The sequence below is a fragment of the Euwallacea similis genome, chromosome 29 (assembly GCF_039881205.1).
Source record: "Euwallacea similis isolate ESF13 chromosome 29, ESF131.1, whole genome shotgun sequence".
NCBI lineage: Eukaryota > Metazoa > Arthropoda > Insecta > Coleoptera > Curculionidae > Euwallacea > Euwallacea similis.
Window position 1 is genome coordinate 1,843,822 of NC_089637.1, and position 23,639 is coordinate 1,867,460.

The 23,639-nt window shown below is 35.7% G+C and overlaps 5 protein-coding genes and 2 pseudogenes across 5 annotated transcripts in view; 3 read left to right on the forward strand and 4 right to left on the reverse strand.

Moving 5' to 3' along the window:
• Klp3A (kinesin-like protein 3A) overlaps nucleotides 1-23,639 on the reverse strand; it is a 196,339-nt gene that overhangs the window by 133,314 nt on the left and 39,386 nt on the right. The gene's annotated exons all lie outside the window — the stretch shown is intronic.
• Nucleotides 1-23,639, reverse strand: part of LOC136417622 (trafficking protein particle complex subunit 2-like protein) — an 86,168-nt gene that overhangs the window by 14,452 nt on the left and 48,077 nt on the right. The gene's annotated exons all lie outside the window — the stretch shown is intronic.
• Nucleotides 176-1,389, forward strand: LOC136417578 (uncharacterized). The gene is made up of 4 exons (XM_066403337.1): nucleotides 176-471; nucleotides 528-723; nucleotides 776-938; nucleotides 987-1,389. The coding sequence occupies exons 1-4, from the start codon at nucleotides 234-236 to the stop codon at nucleotides 1,125-1,127; spliced, it is 738 nt and encodes a 245-aa protein (XP_066259434.1). The 5' UTR covers nucleotides 176-233; the 3' UTR covers nucleotides 1,128-1,389.
• On the reverse strand, nucleotides 1,127-23,425 carry DNApol-alpha73 (DNA polymerase alpha subunit B). The gene is made up of 9 exons (XM_066403335.1): nucleotides 23,299-23,425; nucleotides 23,034-23,238; nucleotides 22,866-22,941; nucleotides 16,296-16,390; nucleotides 13,712-13,991; nucleotides 13,385-13,655; nucleotides 2,241-2,673; nucleotides 1,428-1,623; nucleotides 1,127-1,328 (listed from the first exon to the last, which is right to left on the reverse strand). The coding sequence occupies exons 1-9, from the start codon at nucleotides 23,375-23,377 to the stop codon at nucleotides 1,188-1,190; spliced, it is 1,776 nt and encodes a 591-aa protein (XP_066259432.1). The 5' UTR covers nucleotides 23,378-23,425; the 3' UTR covers nucleotides 1,127-1,187.
• On the forward strand, nucleotides 9,375-12,642 carry LOC136417577 (uncharacterized). The gene is made up of 2 exons (XM_066403336.1): nucleotides 9,375-9,677; nucleotides 11,649-12,642. The coding sequence occupies exons 1-2, from the start codon at nucleotides 9,545-9,547 to the stop codon at nucleotides 12,536-12,538; spliced, it is 1,023 nt and encodes a 340-aa protein (XP_066259433.1). The 5' UTR covers nucleotides 9,375-9,544; the 3' UTR covers nucleotides 12,539-12,642.
• LOC136417731 (U6 spliceosomal RNA) lies at nucleotides 17,318-17,414 on the forward strand (annotated as a pseudogene).
• LOC136417732 (U6 spliceosomal RNA) lies at nucleotides 17,398-17,497 on the reverse strand (annotated as a pseudogene).

A 23,639-nucleotide genomic window follows, 5' to 3' on the forward strand; every position in this document is an offset into this window, starting at 1 on the left:
TGACATTAACTCAAGTTTGGAGGTAAATTCGCGGAAAATTTACTTACTGTTATTTTCATACGTATTAGATTTCTGAGCTCTTGTTTGATTTTGAGCTTTGTATTTCCGTGCAGTTTACCTCAAGCAATTTTATTGCTTTTATCGTTGCTTATATGACAGGAATTTCAACAAAATGCCAAAGAAAAATTCATCATTACTTTTGCCACAAAGTATCTTGTCTTTTCGCATCTATCATGTATAGTCTCTACGTAAAACTGCTCATTTCCTGCTTATTATTCGTCCATTTGAGTGTGTGCCATGAAATTAAGTACCGCGAACGCATATTCAAAAATCAGTACCTAAACAACCACACATGCAAACACCACCCCAACTCGGCGTTCAAACCTTTTTACCGCAAAAGTATATTGGAAAACACTGTGTATTTAGTGTTTATCATACTTTTTGGAATCCTTTTCGGTCTCATGCTCTTGGGCAAGTAGCTACACTGAAATGAAATCAACTTACAAAACTATTCCTGCACCTTTTAGGATGTATAAAAGGATTGCTCGGAGTGTTTGTCTCGAAAAAAGTGGGCAAATACGGCATGCCGATGTTAATTGACCTTCCAAAACCTCTGGATAAGTACCAAGAACCGGAATTGGCAGATCGTACTGTATGCTACGACGTCGTGGGCTGGCCTGTGCATCCAGATACTGGAGAACGCACTGTGCAGATACTTCCCATGTAGATTTGCCAAAAAACTTTATTTTTTGGCAATTAAACATCTGTTTTTTAGCAAAACTGAATTCTGCCTGAATTTAATTTTTTTCCTGGCCTACCCGTTGGCTATTATGGTAAAATTGTGCGCCATTTGCTGTTGCATCGGTAATTACAAAGGAGAGGAAGACGCTCACTTCCGGGAGGTCAACGTTATCAAATACGGGAAACTCAACAGAAAGGTATATGGTATCATACAGGGATTCTGGGTTTAACTGATTGATTTAAAGGAATCGGACAAAGGACCCCGAATAGACGTGTACAAGGAAAACGACTTGCAAGAGGCCAAAGACACTAATTATGTCATCAATTGTATGCGGCAAAGTCAAATGTCCTTGATGCAGCTGCAGCGCTCCAGAAATAGTATGTGAATTATTGGAAATGTGTAATATTAACGATTATAGTGGTTAACAACAGATAAATAATATTAGCTATATCTTTAACACCTGGCAGGCGCTGCGTCCGCAAATTGTCTCAGTGGTCCCAGCTGATATTTCTAAGAGGGCGAAGCAGCCACCTCCGAAGCCTTTAGTTAGTCTCTCTGGGTTTATCACTAAACAACCGTCGATTTCCTGGGAAAATTTTTCTGTTAAATCTTCGTTCTCAAATAATAAATGTTTTTGATCGCCTGAATATAGCTATTACCTTGTTGGAAAACTATCAACACTTACTTTTATAAGATGCTTCAAGTTGGATGGCAAAATCATAACGTGAGGTTTAACGGTCATAACTCCGTGCTCTTCCATCAGGCTATAATCTACGACAAAGTCTTCTCCGAGAAGGTCCAACGGGTAGAAACTTTGCTGTTTGAGGAGATGGGAAATGAGGCGGCCCATTCTATCTGGACGACTCGCACCTACCTTATCTCTGCCATGGGATGAAAAATACTACATTTAATATGCATAAAAACAAAAAAGTTCCAACGACTAGCCTCCATATTCTCCTTAAATTCCCAAACTTGTTTAACTCTAAAAGCACGGCTTTAATTGACAGTTTTGCATCTAAACGTATCACATTAAACCACGTTTAGACTCAAACTACGACTTATGTTGCTTCTAAGAATACGGAGGAAAGTTCATAAACTAAACTTAAATATAAATTTGACTTAAATTGATACTTTTACATGTACAATTATGAATTTAAGCCACGTTTAGACTGGTGTGAAACGTGACTTTGCTAAAATTTTCGCAAACAGCCTTTAAGTCTGAATTAAATACGCCATCAATTTTCATACACATGTTGCTACTGACTGGAGAGATGTCCTTAAGTTCAGGTAAACATGAAGGCATGTATGACCGTGGATATGTCTATTTATATGTTCTTTGTGCCAAACTATTTTGCGAAATTTCCAATAAGTTACTCAAAAGGCAATTCATTTCTAACGTGTTCACATTAAACATTGAATTCATTTTTTTGACTTGTACAGTAACTGAATTTATAATATATAAAACGAGCAATTTTGAGCGACACGTGTTAACACTTACACATGAAGCTCAACTCTCCCTAGATCGAAGAGCACGTCAGCACTGGTAGCCCCAATCACTACTCCATTAACCTTCACCAAACATGGATCCGGCATAAAAGTCAAATTATCGTACTGTGTAACAACTTCGTAAGGAAGTGTAGGATAGACAGGAAAATGATGGGGTTCCCGCGAGGATGACACGATGACTACTTGGGTTTCAGCGGGGACTTCTTTCATTATGGAGTTGATGATATCCACGAAGAGGTCATTGAAAGTCTGTAGCAGCTCATTGTTGCAGATTCCAGGGTGAGTAATCTCGTAGAAGGGTCCCACCAGCAGAAGGACGTTGGGTTTGCACTTGGAGACGTACTGGAGGAGGTCTGTGAGGGGATCGAAAGCAAGATTGTCTTGACCGGTGAAGGGACCGCAGGCGATGACCATCTGGAGAGTACCTTTAAGAGAAAAAAAATTAAAAAATAAGTCACTTGCTGAACAGGAAGAAAAAGTAGCAGATGAAGGAAGTTATGGTAGCATTTTTCGGCAAGTAATACATATTATCTTATCGCCGTTTCATGCTGATTAAATATTCATAGGTTTGGTTTCGATTAAAAATATGAACCGTGAATTCGTGAATATTTCCAAAGTATTCACTAGTGTTAGAGGAAACTATTTTAAAAAACGCTGAATTTTTTGACGAAATGAGAAAATTTGCAATTATTTCATTATCTTTACATGAATTCTAATGCGTGAGGCCGTATAGTATACGGTAAGAATTGGTATTTTTCAGAAAAAAGTTTATCTTTAAGACTATTCCAAATCCTGTATTAGAGTGTCGATTTTCATAAATGCTAATGCTAGTGGGTTTGTATTATTTAATTTCATTTTTAATTTTTTTTGTTGAATTATGTAATGATTCGCTGTTTTGGATTTAAAAGGTAACAATTCTTGAGAGAACCACTTCTGTGCTTATGGACTGAATGATATTGATAGCAAAAATGAAGTGCGGCCAAAATTAAACTATTTCACTAGAAATTGTTAACAAATTTCGACCACACGTGCTAAGAACCATGGAGTGATTCTTATTTTTGGATTCAAAAAATAGCAATTTTTAAGAGAACGCCTATAGACTGATAGACTAAATAGCAAGATAGTTGGAGAAACTAGAGAACCCAAGATTCAATAACTTCTGTTACTTACTGATAGATTAATTACCAAAGTACTTGGGAAGAATTCCTAAGATTCAAACATGTCAGGAAAAACACATTAAAATGCTGAAAAACAGGAATTCTGTGTGGAATTACTCTACGTTAAGTTACAGACTTTAAGAACTGGTTCTTCAATGCCCAGTTAGCAAGCAATAGTTGTCAGTTAACAATTTTTCCAATTGAAGTTAACACGTTAACCGCCCACCGTACATTTGAATTTTTAGTCGATGGAGCCCAAAACGAAACTTTGTTTTAAAATGATTTTTTGACTACATTACTGTCATATATAGTGTTTCCTAAACATGCGGCAAAAATTTAAGGGGTGGTTTCTCAGGTGTTTTTATGAAGTAAAGTTCATATAAACATTTGGGGAAAAATGCTTCCTAAGGGAGCTAAGCCCTTTCAAATGGGGCACCCGGAAAACGTTCGTCAACATTTTCCAAACCGTTCACACTGAAATTATGAAATTTGGTATATTGCATAAACTTTTGACGCTGAAGTGCGGTATGCCATATTTTTATCTCTGCTATATTAATGATGAAGAACATGCATAACAAATAACGTAAAACAGTAAAATTTGCAATTTTCTCGAAAACGATTAGTCCTATCGATATCGACCAAGAGTATCTTTTTTACATAAACATGCTTCAGACATCATATTGTAAAATGAAAATGACAAAAAAATTACTATTAGCAAAAATGGGGTAATTATTACCCTTAACCCCCCCCCAATATGGTATACTTCTGATTAAAATTTTACAATTTTGGACTCAGATTCTGATTCAGCGTCAAAAGTTTGTGCATTATACCAAATTTCATAATTTCAGTGTGAATGGTTTCGAAAATATTGACGAAAAACTGTCTTCCGGATGCCCCATTTGAAAGGGTCTAGCTCCCTCAGGGAGCATTTTTCCCTAAATGTTTATATGAACTTTTCTTCATAAAAACACCTGAGGAACCACCCCTTGAATTTTTGCCGCATGTTTAGGAAACAACGTGTATACAGGGTTGCTCATTAGTGCGTCAAAGTGCGATATCGCAGTAAATATAAGTTTTGGAAGGAAATGTATCTTAGTAAAGTTTTTGGGGAATAAAAGGTACGTATTTTTAAATTATTTTCAAATGTACAGGGTCTGTCATAAAAGTGTGGTAGTACCAAATTATGTTTTTTTAAATGGAACCCCCCAATTTTTTTGCCATTTTCGGATTTATCGTCAAATTTTAAAGCCAGTTTATGAAATAGGTCTTATATAAAAAATTTACCATTTTCGAGTTATTTGTGAAAATTCGAAAATTTTGATGGCTGCAAGGTCTCACGGAAATCAATGCTGTTTCCTAACCGTTGCGAATTTTGGAATCGATCTTATGAGGCTCCAAGGCGACATAATAAGCTACGTTTTGACATGTTTTAGTTTAAAAAAAGTTTTCCATAACCCTCGAAATAGGCCTCCGAAGTTGCATGACTTCAATCCTCAATAACTTGCTTATTTCAAATGGAATGCCCTACTTTTCTCGACGGCATCGTGTTCAGAATCCAAAAACCTACAACTTTTGTTAACATCACCCTATCCCTAAACCCAACCGTTTCTGAGCTGCCGAAAATTGCCCCTTTTTTACATCTAAATTTGTATTTGAAGTCGCATCGGTTACGTCACCATACGCAAATTTTACGCGATGTCCGGTGACGTCCAGTGTCATTTTGACGTTTTCCATGAGTTTCGATGACTGTATTATTATTTTTATATTATTTACAACTAATTATTATTATTTATTTTCACAACATTATTTATATCTACAATAAATTGTCAAATTGTCCTCCATTTCGATCAGAAACCAGTTGAAGTCTTGCCAGAAAAGACCTATTTACTTCTCGTAACATCTCAATGGATACGGTATTTCTAAGCGCATGAATTATGCGTTGTTTCATATCTTCTGCAGTCGTCGGAGCAATTTGGTACACAACGTTTTTTATGTGTCCCCATAGAAAAAAATTGATTTTTGTTAAGTCTGGCGATCTTGGTGGCCAAAAAACGGGTCCGCCGCGGCCTATCCATCTACCTTCAAATTCTTGATTTACGTACTCTCTGACATCTGCCGCAAAGTGCGCTGGAGCACCGTCATGTTATAGCCACATATTTTCCCTCAAAACTAGAGGAATTTTTTGGAAAAGTTGGGGCAAATCATTTTGCAAAAAACGCAAATATTTAACACCGTTTAAATGTCCGTTAAAAAAATGTGGCCCAATTATAAAATCGCCTATAATACCACCCCAAACATTTACAGTCCACTGCCGCTGCGTATTCACTGATTTACTATTCTTGGATTTTCCATTGAATAATAATGGAGATTATGACGGTTTGGACTACCATTCTGAGTGAATGTTGATTCGTCGGAGAATAATACTTTTAGGAAAAAGTTAGGTGTTGTTCTTACCATTTCTAACCCCGACTGACAAAAAAAAAACCGATGCGACTTCAAATACAAATTTAGATGTAAAAAAGGGGCAATTTTCGGCAGCTCAGAAACGGTTGGGTTTAGGGATAGGGTGATGTTAACAAAAGTTGTAGGTTTTTGGATTCTGAACACGATGCCGTCGAGAAAAGTAGGGCATTCCATTTGAAATAAGCAAGTTATTGAGGATTGAAGTCATGCAACTTCGGAGGCCTATTTCGAGGGTTATGGAAAACTTTTTTTAAACTAAAACATGTCAAAACGTAGCTTATTATGTCGCCTTGGAGCCTCATAAGATCGATTCCAAAATTCGCAACGGTTAGGAAACAGCATTGATTTCCGTGAGACCTTGCAGCCATCAAAATTTTCGAATTTTCACAAATAACTCGAAAATGGTAAATTTTTTATATAAGACCTATTTCATAAACTGGCTTTAAAATTTGACGATAAATCCGAAAATGGCAAAAAAATTGGGGGGTTCCATTTAAAAAAACATAATTTGGTACTACCACACTTTTATGACAGACCCTGTACATTTGAAAATAATTTAAAAATACGTACCTTTTATTCCCCAAAAACTTTACTAAGATACATTTCCTTCCAAAACTTATATTTACTGCGATATCGCACTTTGACGCACTAATGAGCAACCCTGTATTTGACTTTTATTATAAAAATGCCAAAAATCAGTAAAAACACACTTTGAAAATGAAACCCAACGTTTGGGATTCGGAGCCGATTTGACAGAAAAAGTGAAACCCATGGTTTGGGCTTCGTGGCGGTTAACATGTTAAAGCTTCACAAACAGGTGATGAAAGGACAGTTTGACTAGTGGTTACCCTTGACAGTAAATTACTGCACATGCAGCCTCTAAATTTAGCAGGACATTGATGAACTGGCTTTAAGACATTTTGACAGAGTTATTTAAGACATTATAGTTTGTTTCTCTTATTTACAGATTTTACTCATTTTTATTAAAGCTTCAAAATATTTCCAAAAATTCGTAAAAGTTACCATCACTAGCTTATGTTATATTAGAAATTCTAGATTACGATCATAACGAAGCCAATTTAAATTGTTTTTCCACTACTAGCTTTAAAAGATACTAGTATTGGGGTGTACTCAACGATATGAAGTATACGTTTTCTCGCTTTGTTATTGAAGCAAAACAATAATAAGTTAATAATGAGATGTACATAACTCATTATGTACCTAGCAAACTAATTGGTCACAACGTCATTATCATCCTCATTGTTGTTTTACTGGTGGTTCCAATGGAAATGAATGTCGAAAAAAAAACTTCACTTTTGATGTTATGATTACAGAAACGTTGTCCTTTTGTATGTATGATTTAATTTGTGAGTAATTTAGGTAAGTTTCATGTGATTTTATAAAATTTAGTAGTGGAAAAAGTCATATGTGCGCCAAAACTTGACGTTTTTGTTGATGCACTATACAACCTTAGTGTATAATGTACCATTATTTTGCGCAAACTCAGTATTAAGTCTGGCTTATAGCTTCACGTAACGTATCGTTAAGAAAGTTCCATAATGATTAACTTTTACACTTAAGCACATGTAAGTTTCTTAAGTACAACCAATGAAAATTCAGAAAGCAGCTTCTCACAGCATTCAAAGCCCACAATAAAACTCGATATACTCACCACGACTCACTGAAAACTCCACACCGCAATGAAATAACTGAGAACTTGAGGATAAAGGCAAGACGTCATTTCTTTTTTTTTCCAGCAATGAGAGACTGAACTTTCATGAAAAATTGAACCTATAACGATGTGTTACATAAATCTATAAAACTAACTTTGATTCTTAAACCAGTACTTTTAATTCCGATAAAATATAAGAGAATTGTCGTTCATTGAGTCCTATACACTTACACAATAAACTTATAATAATCATCCGTTTGTTATTTAAGTTATGGTTTGTCATGAGAATGAATATCAAATGAAACGTGACCGTTGATGTTAGAATTCAAGACGCGTTGTCTTCTTGTGCTTTGGATTTAATTTATGCTTAATTTAGAATAATTTATTATAATTTTACATAATCTACTTAAATCCACTAGTGAAAAAAAATCGTTTGAGAAATATTTATTAATCACCTCTTAGATCCCTCAGCGCTGAGCGCTTAAGAATTTAAACTTATGTATAGTCAATGAAAATCGAGAAAACAGATTTTCACAGCATTTAAAGCTCACTAGAAAACTCCGTATACTCACTATTTACTGAAAATTCTACAACACAATGAAATACCTGAGAACTTGAGGCTAAAGATAAAACGTCTTTCGTTTTTGCTAGAAATGAGAGACTGACCTCTCATGGAAAATGGAATTTTTCACAATACTTTACATAAATCTGACTTTAATTTTTAATTCAGTAATTCTTAATTAAATATTTAATGAAAAACTTGGGTAGAGTTACAAAACTTAATTTACCTCCGATGAAATATAAGAAATATGTCGATTTAGGAATTGCGCCCCGTTAAAGTCTCAAATTCCAGCAACGTAAGCGCGCGAAATAGTGTTGTCGCTATAGTCATAAATCGCTTAAGTCCATAGTTCTAAATTTCTTAGGTTTTAGGCATAAATATCCGTAGGTTATTAATTAGAAATTGTAATTTACTGTTTAATGTTAGGCACTTATACACATACAGGGTGTTAATTAAGTATGACACATTATAAAAGGTAAGTCTTTGATGAATTTTAATATAAAATTTATATTATTGTAACATGGTTCGGCAACGGCTAAGCGTCTATACGCAAGTAATAACGCGGCATTCTCTAGAAATTTTTGCATACACTTTTCTGTTCGCTCATAAAAGGTATCGAATCCAGCCCGCCCTTGCAGAAATTGCATTGACCACCATATGCGACAATACGATTTCAACTCTAAAACATGGCTTGAGTGGACAATTTAGCATTTAGAATTGCCAATTTTACATACATATATAAGCTCGATTTGCGGACTTCTGGAAAATTACGTCCCTTAGATTTATGTCGGTATTGCAGCATTTCCAGTTGACGAAGGCTATAAAATGAAAGAACATTTAAGCTGACATCATCGAGTAGATTAAAACTATGAACAAATTGAAAACTTCTGAGACTCCACTTAGCTTTACACTCCGCTTTTAAACAAGCCATTAACCTTCTATGGCCACTTGCAAACTAATTAAATAACTTTTTAACCGACATTTTCTGTGCTCTGATCCTCCAACACAAGCGCATTCACATACATATTCTCATCCTGCCTCGCCTCTCTAAACCTCGGCAATAATCTAATCAACATTGAATATTTTTGCTAAAAATACTCGGGCTAATTAGAAACAGAAAGCTTTTCGTCATAATTATGCGACTAATTCGGCCATACTTCAAGTTAATTAACCAAGTAAAACGAGCAAACAAGGACGAAACGCTCGATAGAATGCGCACGAGAGAGACGACTGATAAGCGCACGCCCATGGAGGAACGAAATTCAATTAACTTTAATTAGTTTTCAGTTCGACCGGGGCAAGCAGCAGACACGAATCAATACGATATAATATCCCGGTACGAGGCAGTTTCGAAGCGGGAATTTGCTTTTGTTATTTTGCCGTGGTTTGTCTTGTGAATGCGTGAAGATTTGGACCAAGCTCACTTTATTTATTAAACAGTGATGGATCACAAAAAGTTGGTGGAGGTGGTAAAACAAATGCCGCATTTGTGGGATCGCAATTGTTCGACGTTCAGGGACAAGGAAGCCAAGGATCGAGCCTGGGAGGAAGTAGGACGGAGAATCGACCGGCCAGGTAAGATAAATTATACTGCGTGACATAGAAAAGAGAACACCCCGTAAAAATGGTTTAATTTAAATAATTTTTGGTATGCATGTTTGTTTATATGTATAGCAGAAACGATCAAAATTTCACTCATATTTATCTACGTATTTACGAGTTATTCGGAATTTTAGGTTTTTTTTAAATATAAAAATTGCAATAAAATATCAACAATACAACTGGAAAATAACATTTATTGGAGTGTAGTGTGCTTAGAAACTGCGTAGAGATATGCCTAGAACCAGAATAGAGCGAAATTTTCATCAATTGAGCGAGTTTGATAGGGGTCGAATAGTGGGTCTACGAGAGGCTGGTCTGTCATTTAGGGAAATCGCCACTAGATTGAACCGTAGTGTAAACACTATAGTGAGATGCTGTCAGGGATGGTTCGAAGAAGGGCAAACAGGCAGAAGAACAGGTACTGGACGACCTCGAAGAACTACAGAACGCCAAGATCGCCGACTCCGAATTATGGCCCTAAGAGATAGGTTCGTCTCGTCGAGGACGCTGGCGGATCAGTGGTTCGCTGAGTATGGAAGGCCCATTGGGATACGAACCATTTATCGCCGCATAAGAAATTTTGGATTGATTTCCTACCGTCCCTATCTCGTGTTACCCCTCACCTTAAATCATCGTCAAAATCGACTACAGTGGTGCCAAGAACGGATACATGGGACTCTGGAATGGGATAACATCGTGTTTAGTGACGAATCCAGATTCTGTTTCGGTATGCATGATGGTCGGGCAAGAATACGAAGGAGACGGGGTGAAAGATGGGATCCTCAGTTTGCAATACAGAGGCATGTCCATCAGACTGTTGGGGTAATGGTTTGGGGTGCCATTGCATATGGTAGCAGGTCACCTTTAGTTTTCGTCAGAGGCAGTATGACAGCCCAGCGATACATCCAAGAAGTCCTGGAACCTCATCTTGTGCCTTATCTGGAAACTCTTGTTGATCCAGTTTTCCAACAAGACAATGCACGACCACATGTGGCTAGAGTGACTATGGACTTCTTCCAACAAAATGCAGTCAATTTGCTACCTTGGCCACCTCGATCTCCAGACCTCTCACCGATCGAACATGTATGGGATATTATAGGTAGAAGGTTGCATAATTTACCCCATCCCCCGCAAACCCTAGCGATGCTGTGTTATGCTGTCCAGTTAGCCTGGAATGAGATCCCCCAAGAGGACATCAATCACCTCATTAGATCCATGCCTAGACGTGTACAAGAATGTAAAAGACACCGCGGAGGACCGACAAATTATTAAATTTTTTTTAGTTTTTAACAATTAAATTTGTTCAACTTTTTAATGAAGTATTTGTTTTGGCGTAAACAACATGCATACCAAAAATTATTTAAATCAAATCATTTTTACGGGGTGTTCTCTTTTCTATGTCACGCAGTGTATATTCTTCCAAGAAATCCTTGATTTAAGTTGCACGAAGGCGCAATTAACTCAGATTGTTCAATTGGAATGTTGAAACAATGGAAGATAATTGATTTGAATTAAATGAGTTTTAATTAATATGAACTAGTGTGTCAATAATTAGAAGGGTTACAGGGCGGTGTTGTCGGATGTTTAATTTTAATTAAGCATCGGCACACAGTTACTACAGGGTGTAAGCTTTTCAGCATGATTTTAGAAAACCTTCAGAAATCCCAAGAAAAATAGCTAAAGATTTACGAAGATGATGCTATTTTTTTTGTAATACGGTTCTTCCCTAAGAACCTCGTTAACCGATTGTAATATTTTATTTAGAATATTTTCCTGCAAACTACCAGGTGATGCTCAATAACGCGTAACAGAGTTTGAGCGAGATTTTGCATGCGCGGGTGAAATTCAATGATTCCATGGCTTTGCCTGTTTGGTACAGCACTCGTCACAACTCCTTCCTACTCCTTGCTTGGAGATTCCAATTATAACCACCCTCTATTTCAGCTTACACCTGCAAAGAGACCTTCAAATCTCTACGCGAAAAGTACCTGAGAGAACGTGCTAAAAGCCATCACCCAGACCCGTACCAGCACTGGGACCTACTCGATGACCTCAAATTCCTCGAACCCCACATCGTGCCTCGTTCCGCCAGGTCGAGCAATTGCCCCTACGATGACGACATGTCGCTAAGTTCCGATTCAGATCCCACCGACTTCGACAGACTATTGATCGATATGGTCAGAAAGGCGACTCCCATTTGGGACCGAAATTCCAACACCTATCCCAACCGAACTTCCAAGTTCCAGCTCTGGGATCAGATAGGAAGCGCACTAAATCGCGACATAAATTCCTGTCAATTAAGGTGGAAGGCTTTACGGGAGAAATACATCAGACAGAAGGCGAAATTCATGGAAGGAGATGCTAAGTGGGAACTTTTAGACGATATGGAGTTCCTAGATAAGGTCATACAGTATCGAAAAAAACAAAACGATCTCCCGGGCCATTGTAACAGTAGCAGGCCAACAAGAGGAAGCTACCAGGACAGCTCGTACATCAAATGCAGTACCGACGGGGAGGATTATAGCTACACTGACTCCTCAAACGACTTTCTGAGCATCGTCAAAGAGGAGAGTGCGGTGCAGCAAGTGGCGGACAGTTCCTTTGGATGTAAGAGACCGAGGCAAACCTCGGTGAGCAGTTACGGAGGAGAACAAAGCTCGGAGAAACAGGGCCGGTTCGAAGAGGGCGAGAGCTCCAAAGCGAGAACAGAAACGAGCAGCGAGAAGACCCCGGAGCAGTTGTTCGGCAATTTGGTGGCCAGTTTGTTGAGCAAGAAGCCGGAGAACCAAAGGAATTTGTATATGATTGAAATAATGACGTTGCTCTCCAAATAATTTGGTGTTTTCACAGTGATTTAGTATAGTTTTCGTAAATAGAAAATAGTATTTTTGTATTAAGATTAATCGGGTTGCCCGAAGGATAAACTGATTCTCATTTATATATTAATTTAAGAAATAAATATCTTACTATTAAAAAGAGACGCAGTACTCTTTACCGCAAAACAAATCATAGTACTGTTTTTCTTTGAACTCAAAGTACTCTTTTTTCCCACAAATGTTTAAATGCTTTAGTTTGCTTGAGTATATTATTTTTATAATGCTGAAAACACTAGCTGAAAGCGAGTCGGATGTTTTACGAGTGAGACAAGTAATTTTAGCACGTGTTATACATTACAGTTTTTATACAGCTGTGCAAACTATGAAATATTTCTTCTTGATTCTATTTAAATTTATTCCAATTCGTGTCAAAATGTGATAGAAGTAATATTCAATATTGTTGGAATATTTAAATATGTATATGCTGAAAAGATACCTAAACATCTAAGCAAAGACTGCAAGGCCATTGTAAACTTCTTCATAGGACAATTTAATCTGGAAAAGGATAGAGACAGTATTATATGTGTAAAAATGTACGTTATTGGCGTGTTTAGTGTATTTCCAGGCAGTCGTAGAAAAAGTTTATTACCAATGCAAAACTATGACGTGAGTAAAGGTTTCCAGGTTAGTTCCGAAAATAAATTATTATTTATGATTATTTGTTAGATTTCACTTGCGTCAGAAACAATATAGTCGATATTGTTTACAATATGACGGCGATATTGTTTACAATATGGCAGCCATATTGTTGCACTCACTGCGCAATAGTGAATATATTGAAATACACAACATTCTTTCAGTTACCTTCAGTTAAAGGAGGCTCCGGCGCGAATTTGAAATCCGTGTCAGCAAAAATCTCCTCTGCCACCAATTTATCGCCGCTAGGACCGCCCTTCACATAAGCCCCCTTAACGGCAACCACTTGCCCGGGATATATGGAGTACTTGGTCATCTTTGTCAAGTTCAAAGCCACCACTTGTCCCTTGAATGCCTGAGTTTGTTCTAGACGCACGGTATCAGGAGTCGGCCTTCCTCCCGCCTCTGATAGGATGCGACCGTACAGAATGACGTTATTCTTTAATGTAACGAAAATGCTCTTAGCCATAGTTTTCACTCTAAGAGGAAACATACTCCGAAAATGTCGTCCTTGTAGACTTCACCTGGCGCATTTAAATTGTACTTGTAGCGTATAGCAACAAACAAATCCTCGACCAAAGAGTTAACCGACGCAGCTCTATTCTGCAGAATTTCAAACATAATTGGCTGAGAAGCATTCAAAATGTCTTCGTATAGAGGTTTAACTGTGAGATCTAACTTTGAAGACTGGAAGTTTGTTTTTGATGTACCGTAGGAACAACATACTGAAAGAGCGTCGGTGCGGTTCGAGTAGGTCTGAGATTGTGAGGCAAGGCTGCGAAATTATTTATTCAATAATGACAAATTAGTGTATTTCAACGATCTAGAAGTACTGAATGTAGGGAAGAATTGGCATTCCATTAAAATTGGTCCAACTTTTTGTCAGAAGGTGCCATGTATTAGAATTATTATGATGTAATTTTGACACTAGAGGTAGTTGTCATGCTGAAATCACTTCTTCTGATTTCCTCGCCATGGATTAGTGTCTAATTTAGTGAAAAGGGCGGTGAAAACTGCAAAAATCAATCTTACATCTATTTCTTCTAGATCGTTGGTGTATTAAAAAAATACGGCAAATTGTCAACATTTATTAGTATAATTATACTATTTTATAACATGTCAATGATGTTTTCCTTTCACATATAGTTCTGGTTACGATTGACAGGTGGTAACTTCAGGCATGCACGCCAGTGTCCACTCAGTGCGGCAATATGACCGACTTTTTATTGAAGACCGTCCTTATTTTATTATGATGTTTAATAACATGTTCAACAGACGCAAATAGCTTTTACCGGCTATATTGTTGTACTGTATGAGGCCTGAATTCACCACCTGTCAACTGTTACTTAGGAAATTATGTTTAAATTTGCTGGGGCAACTACGTAGCGTTCTTTTCATATTATTGAATGGTTCTGAGTGTTTTTAATTTGCGGAGAGTATAAATCACCAAAAAAATGTTGGATATCTAAAACGCGGCTACGTGAGTTTTTCGCCGTTCTATGTGATTATTCAGTAATTTAAAAAAAAACACAATAATCAATAGCCAATGTCCGTGTAGAACAACGAAAAACTGACCGTTTCTGTGCATTAGTATGAAACCGGTTTCAGCTTGATGCAGATAAGTTTTCGCAGCCATTTTGAGCAATTTCTGTAAACTTTTGCGTGATCGAACTGGCTATGAAAGAAAGGAATAAAACTACATTACTTATTTTCCCACTACTAGTACTCCTAATAAAAAAACTCATATACAGGGTGTAACAAATTCAAGTCTGTGCATGGACGGTAATCGGAAACGGTAAAAGATACTAAGTTAAAGGTTAAATGGAGGTAAACTTGCGTACTTTGATGCTCAACAATGATTTATTTGAGAATTTTTTAAATCCGAATATTTTCGGAAATATCCGATAAAAACCGAAAATTTAAATTTTCGCGTTTGTCAAAAAACTCGAAAACCATTATTAGAGCACTTTTTGTCTGACTTTCTACTGGTCTGATTGGTATTTTTACTCGACGATTGGTTTTTGAGATATCATGGACTACTTTGGATTTGTTTATGGGCTTTAACTTGGATTTTTACGAAATTGGAATTTACATGAAATTTCCTTTACAGTGATGTATTGTTCCAGCATTTTAGTAGATTTTATATGAATAAAAGTAAAAAAAAAAAACATTTCCGTCTAAGGAATCTTGAGTTGCGTTGCCATGTCAAGTCAACAAAGGTTTTTTTTTACTTTTATTCATATAAAACCCACTAAAATACTGGAACATAATACATGACTGTAAAAGAAATTTCATGTAGATTCCATTTTATAAAAATCCAAGATGGCGTCCATAAGAAAATCCAAAATAGTCCATAATATCTCAAAAACCGTCGAGTAAAAAATACCGATTACACCAGTAGAAAACCAGAGAAAAAGTGCTCTAATAATGTTTCATTACCAGTTTTCTCCGAATAATGGAATTCGAAATTTTTGGCAAAAACGAAAATCCAAATTTTTTGTTTTTATCGGATATTTCCGATAATATTCAGGTTTTTAAAAATTAGCAAATGGGTTATTGTTGAGTGTCAAAATACACAACTTTACCTCTATTTAACCGACTTTGTATCTCTTACCGTTTCCGAGATCCCCATACACAGACTAGAATTTGTTGCACCCTGTATATTGTGAATCGGTAAAACTATTGATTTCTCCACTACTTATTTCTTATCACTAGCCCAGTCGCACAGCAGAAACGCATCAAAGATATGCAGTAATACTACTTGGAGAAATTTTCCAGAACAACATTTACATATAATGCTCTGGTGGGTGATCCTTCATGCAACATCCATTTAAATTTAATTGATTTGCACCATATATCTCTAAACAGCATATCAAGGAACACCAAGTAGTACAAATCTCACATTGCATACTTTATGTTTCATGTATCTCTAGTGTGCGGTCCGGGTTAAGATATTTATAATGTGCGAGACTCATGCAGGGCTAGGATTGCACATAATATTTGTCGGCCCATTTGTTCGAATTTTTCTATGACCAAATTTGTTCTTAGTTTGAGAAACTTGACTAATAACCAATCTTACCAGGGTGTCCAGGTATTAATGGTAACGTCCATGGGTTCATCCAAGACTTTACTTCGTAAAGTAGTATTTGATTGAGTGGTTGGTACATGTTTGCCCTGTAACAGAGGAATATCCATCCATAAATCTGCAGATTTAAAACTTATAGCGTTTTCTCTTGAGAAAACTAGTAAAGATTAGATGCGGTCGTCTTCTTGTAAAAACACATGAAATATTCTTATTTGTATTATTTACTTAAATATCAATACCATAGTATATATCACTAATTCAGCACTAAATATGTCAATAGAAAACACTATAAAATTCATCCTGTAAAACTGACAAATGATTGATGTCGTAAAAGTGACAAATGGATTATGACACAACTATTGCATATTATCGACCAAGAAGATTACCTAAATTTCTGCTCATTTTTATGAACCACCCTGTATGTCCATACGGGGTGTTTCAAATTTGCCTACGAACATGAAGATCTCAGTAACTATAACCGATAGAGGATCGTTCAAAATAGAGGCGAAGTTGCAAAACAGCAAAACTAAGAGGACTTACCTACAGCACTAATAAAGGGTGACCGTTAAAAACCTGCAAGTAGGCGTTGAAATATCGAAAGCATGTCTGGGATTAATTCATCTGTTACTTAGTTGATTGATGGGAAAAATAATTTCTTAATTTACAGTTTACGGTTCTCTTCCTACTACGAGTTTTTTTAATGATCATCCATTATGTATACCTACCTAATTATCTTAAAATTATCTTTATTTTTGCAATTTTTTGTTTTCCTATAATCTGAGTTCGGATAAATTTTTCTACAAATAGGTATAATGGGTCCATAGTACATAACGGGCACTTTTAGTTTTAGAGATTTTTGAAAAATTCAAAAACAGGGCTCTTTCTTATTAAATTTAGAAACTGTCTAGATGAGGAAAAATTGAATTTTCTCAAAAAATTTTCCACGAACTAAAGTGTCTTACGGGCCCGTGGAGTGAAAAGGGGTACTGGGTGGGGTAAGATAAGGTAGATAGGGTAACCAAAACATGGTTTTGGAAAATTGGATCGATACAGAGATTAGCGTAGCCACTGCGCAAGGATGACAAGCAAAATCGGGAAGGTTAGGTTAGGTGATAATACTGTCTGTGGTAAAATTACGCAGGGGTCATGCTAATCTTCTCTGTATCGATCCAATTTTCCAAAACTACGTTTTGGTTACCCTACCTACCTTACCTTACCCCACCCAGCACCCCTTTTCACTACACGGTCCCGTAAGACACTTTAGTTCGTGGAAAATTTTTCGAGAAAATTCAATTTTTCCTTATCTAGGCAGTTTCTAAATTTAGTACGAAAGAACCCTGTTTTTGAATTTTTTAAAAATCTCTAAAACTAAAAGTGTCCGTTATATACTGTGGGCCCGATATAATGTTTCTATTTTTACTAATAAATAAACCACTTAAGTATTCTCCGACTTCTCTGAAATATTTATTTTAAACTATTCAAGCTGGTCAGAACTCGGGATAAATTCTTTTAGTGATTATTTCCGAATTTGAAGATTTTCTATAAATTTTTTTTTATTTTACAAAAATGTTTTAAAGCTCCTTTTCCCACATTTCATTTTCCTACAAAGTTTCTATTTTTTATCATTAACGTCTCAGTTACTAAGTAATTATTATTTGTCAATCTTCAAATATAAGAAGACGAAGCTTCTACAAGACAGAAAGTATAATGGAAACAATGGAAACCACGAACAAGCTTTTTGCAATCCAGAATAAAGGCAAGTAGCATAAATGTATATGTTCGAAATGTAAAAATGAGGACCACTTAACGAAAAATCGTATCGAATTAAATGTCTCGAAAAAGAAGTTAAGACGTTATGGTTAACGACAATCAAGAACGGGAACTTGAAAGAACTGTTGTAAACAGGATAGTGGTGACTAGTGCTGACATTAAAGATGTAAATATAGATATACCGGGTGTAACAAATTCGAGTCTATGTATGGAGTTCTCGGAAACGGTAAGAGATACTAAGTCGATTGAGTGGAGGCAAAGTTGCGCATTTTGACGCTCAACAATAATTCATTTGAGATTTTTTTCAAATCCGAATCTTTTCGGAAATATCCGATATAAACCGAAAATTTGGATTTTCATTTTTGTCAAAAAACTCGAAAACCATTATTAGAGCACTTTTTGACTGACTTTCTACTGGTCTGATTGGTATTTTTACTCGACGATTGGTTTTTGAGATATTATGAACTATTTTGGTTTTTCTTATGGCCATCTTGAATTTTTACAAAATTAGAATCTACATGAAAGTTCCTTTACAGCTATGTATTATATTCCAGTACTTTAGTGGATTTTATATGAATAAAAGTTTTAAAAAAACCATTTCCGTTTAAGGAGCCTTGAGTTGCGTTGCCATGTCAAGACAACAAAGGTTTTTTTTACTTTTATTCATATAAAATTCACTAAAATACTGGAACATAACACATGACTGTAAAGGAAATTTCATGTAATTTCCAATTTTGCAGAAATTCAAGATGGCGTCTATAAGAAAATCCAAAATAGTCTCTGATATCTCAAAAACCAATCGCCGAGTAAAAAATACCGATCACACCAATAGAAAGCCAGACAAACGAAAATCCAAATTTTTAGTTTTTATCGAATATTTTCAAAAGTATTTGAATTTTTTAAAATTCGCAAATGAATTATTATTGAGCGTTAAAATACGCAACTTTGCCTCCCTTTAACCGACTTTGTCTTACCGTTTCCGAGATCTCCATACATAAACTCAATTTGTTACACCCTGTAGAGATTGGAAAAATAACTATGATAGACGTTAATTGTGTTCGTGACTTATTTACAAATTTACTGTCTGTGGGGCTGTGACTAAAAAGCACTACACAGTTGTATTTGGGTATAAAAAGTACAACGTGTATGACTATAGAAGTTCATTGCCAAGGTAATTTGGCAGCCACGGGCTCCCAGATGTCTGATCTTTGCCATCCAGATAAAAAGCAAGTTAGGGTTGAACAGAAAAAAGCAATCAGTCAGATGGTAAATGTTGCGAAAAAACAGGCAAGCCTACGTTTACTTAAAAATAGTTTTCTAACCAGTATACATTTTGGGGGAAATGTCACTGATGCTCTGAAATCAATGTTTTGTATGTATTGAAAGCATTCAAGTTTGTAAATCTTTTATTAATAATAAATATAAAATTTTATGAAGCTACAAATTGGATTTGAAACATTCATATGTGTGCAAACCAATTTCCATATTTCTACTGAGGAACAAAAGTTGATATAGATAACCACACAAGAATGTTTACTTATTCTTTAAGCTCAAAGAGAGAAGTGGCAAGGGAAATAATCGATTTAGTGAGTATTGTCAAGCTGGGAAGTACCAGAAAATTCAAGATTGTGAGGAGAGACAATGATACTGACTATTACAATTGACTGGATTCTATGGAATGAAAGGGATCAAACACCAAGAGACCACAACATATTCGCCTCAACAGAAATAGCCTATCTAAATAGATAAATTGAAGCATAGTGAAGATAACCAGGTCCATGTTGAAAAACATTACCTATGATTATTCAATCTGGACTGAAACAGCTAACACGGCAGTATACTTAGTCAATCGTTCTTCGACGAAGTTACCTGCAAACTCCACAGAAAGTATTGAATGGAAAGAGCAAAATCTAACAGGTAAGTACATACTTCAAAATAGAAGAGTTAACTTTCAAAGTAAGAATAAGCTTATAATTTTTATTGGTTATGCAGAGAACAGCAAGGGTTCTAGAATACTCGATTTTGATGCCAAATGAATTGTTAGATGTAGTGTTTTTGAACATAATACTATCACCGAGGAAATATTCACTAATTCCAATCAAGTTTTCTGGTGATGCATTTTCTATTTATAACAAATAAGACTTTATACAAACTTTACCTGATGAATTTTGAAGTGCTCAGGTTGATCTGAAAGAAGAAGCAATTGGACTACAGGAAGAACTTCAGGACGATTAACACTCACCTGAATGATGTCCTTGTAGTAACATATCTTCTGATAAAATTTCGGAATTTGATTAATCTAATATGGTAACTGAACACTCTGTGCTGAATTCTTTTGCATAACCACAAAGACAAAGTGTAAAAATACAGTTTTCTCATTTTGTGCCTTCCCACATAGCTGCACGCATTAAAGAGCCAATAATTGTGGATGATGCACTATTCAGTGGTGAAAAACTAACGTGAGAAGAAGCAATGAAATGAGAAATAAATTATCTGAAAGAACTCTTGGGAATTAGTCTATATGTCTGAGCATAATTGAAGCATTGTTAAGAATAAGTAGATTTACAAGACGGGTAAAAAGCCCTCCTTTCACCTTCGATCGAAAATATACATCGCCTTCCCAATATTGAATTTTTGATTAACTATTTTACCTTATTTTATAAAAAGTTATATTAAAAAATTTATTCAAAGTTATATGGTAACCAGTATTCAACATTTTTCCTGTTTGTTAAGTATTTCAATAACGAATTTTTTTTTAGAAAAGATGCATGTACAAAAGCATGTGCTTAATAAAATGTAATAACTTTTGACGATTTTCACAACTTTTTGAATATTTAATTAATTTTTAAAAATTAGATTAGATCAGGTTAATTGTTTTATTCAGAAGATTAAGTGTTTTTACAAAATGTAATGAAAATAACAAGTCCAAATGAAAAAAAATTAAAGCTGATGGTTAGGAAAATCTTATGGCAAAATCCTCTAGATAAGAAGAAATGCCTATGAAAACATGAAATTTATTTTAAGAAACATATTCAAATAAGCTCAGCAAAAAATACAAATTTTTTTAGTAAATATTGAATTTTTAAAAATATTTCTAAGATCAGTTGAACGTTTCTTAACTTTAAAACAAAGTTTAGTTGGGCATAAAAATGTGCAACTTATTCACAATTTAGCAGATGTCATAGCAGAAGATTTGTAATTAAGTAACTGTATAAAATTGTAAAAAGCATTTTAAAAATGATTTCTTATGGAATTTTTAAAATATTCTAGATTAGTGAAAATTATTATGAGCAATTTAAATCATGTTCTGCCTTAAGTTGGGTTTGAACAGTGCATAACACATAAAGTTGACTGTATAATAGAATTTATATACATTTTCAACTTGCTGTGCATTATGTGATCTGTTATAGCCTACATTAACTTAGAATAGGAGTAATTTCTAAACTTTTAAATTGGTGAACATAAAATTGGACAGGAAATCAAGTAAAGAAGCCCAGATATCAGTCATTCTAAAAATATTCGAAGTGTATGACTACATCACTCAATTTGGAAGCAACTGAAGACCTCTAATAGTCGATAAACTATTAGCAATTCAACAAATCATTTGCACAAAGAGCACACAAAATACTCAAAATCAGTCAGAGTTTTTTTTGGATATTCACTCTCCAAATCTCAAATGTGAACAGCAACAGTCTTCGAGAGTTTGTCAATGTTGCGAACCTTTGCAGAAAAACATAACTATTACATGTATTGGGTGGATATTTTCAATCTTGGTACTTTTTGATGAGGCAGACACCCCTATAGACGAGTATGGATCTAGTCACGATTGAAGTAGACGTGGACCAAACCCAAAATCGCCGACACAGGGATAGAAGAATATTAACATAGCAGTAGCGAAGTTATGTTGCAAATTAATTTAAACAGGGTATGGATTAACTTCTTTGGCCATCTCAAAGGGGTTACAACAGTTCTTAATGAGTGTGGATCTAGTCACAATTTCAAAACTACGTGAAGGCTGGACCCAAACTCACTCAGAAATGTCGCTTGGAATTTCTTCATTAAGTTGGCATTGGTCACATTCTTAGGTTCTATAGAACTAACTTGATGATAATATTAACAGCACATTAATAAATTGGTCCTAAACTTAGTTCACTGCTACGCCACTGGAACTGAAAACAAAGGCGGCAATTGTCTTTTTTTTTCTCTAATTTACTTTGATGTAAAAAACCCAATTACAACTAAAATAAAAGTTTCAACGCTGGCTTGAACAAAGCAGCTTCTATTGAGAATTATTCGACTTATCAAGCAATAATGCAGATGAACCAGAGAAATGCTACTAAACTCTCTGTACCACTGTAAAACTAACCAAAAATCGACAAACAACAAAACAAAAACGCGCCGTCAATAGAAACGCAACAGGTGGGAAAATCGCCGGTACAGATTTTCCGCGGAAAACGCGAAGAAATCGCCGAAATTGTCGGACGACCCTGCACAAACAAAAGCCAAGCGTCTTTACGGACACAACAATGGCCGCTCCGAAGGATCGAGTAGCCTTGAAAGTTCTAGGAAAACTTCAAAGTCATTTACGCAAATGTCGAGCTACGAAGCACTGTCGATTAGTTGTCTTCGTTGCACGCATGGGCAAAAGTCGGGGACGTACGTGGGAACTCGCGGAGGTCAATCAAGCGGAGCTAAGTCAAGAAAAAATGGTGGCTGGCAAAGTTTGCACGCACTGGAGGCTGAGATTATACGTTGATCTTATGATTTATGTTTGTAGGAAAGAGCTCTTCTTACCTTCGGAGTAGCGGAAAGATCTGGCGGGCATATACCGGTAAATCGGTCGGGGGATCCGAGGGCAACGTTTTCAGATCTGATTTACGTTTAGCTAAGGAAAGCGCATTTTATTTTAACTGCGTTAATTTTAATACTTGTATTATTTATATTGTAATGAAAAAAGGATACTGTTCCAGTTCCTTTAGTAGATGTTCTTCTGCTCCTAACGCCCTCCTTTGATCGTCACCAGTTTTTTTCACAAATTTCTTTCTTTCTAAACTTTCCAAATGGGCCACTGTTGGTGCAGTGCCCCCCAGTTCTGAGGATGAATAGGCAAACCACTGGTCAACCATATCTTCGCCACTGACATTGTATCTTGTACAAATTTGTAAACCTTTTTAAAATTGTTAAAGAAAAGCAATATAATGAAAATAATGAGGTTGTGTGAACTTACATTTGGAAATTTCTGCTTCCGAGGGTTTAATATTGAAAAGTTCAAATTGGCCTATGATGTCGTCTCTTAACGAGGCCATTGGCACAATCAAAGGGATGTAATGAATAAATAAATAGCGATTTCAATAAATAAAACGGTTAAATTTGTCTGAAAAATTGGAAAAAGAATAAGTCAAGCAGAAAACATGTAAACAACTTGTAAATGGCGGGAATTTTGACGTTGATGGTATTGTTGACATTGATATCGACACATGGTTTTTCAAAATCTACTGAGAACAGTAAATGTACAATATGTAGACTATATGTTTTGCACATTAACATACATCTTAGACAATACCAATA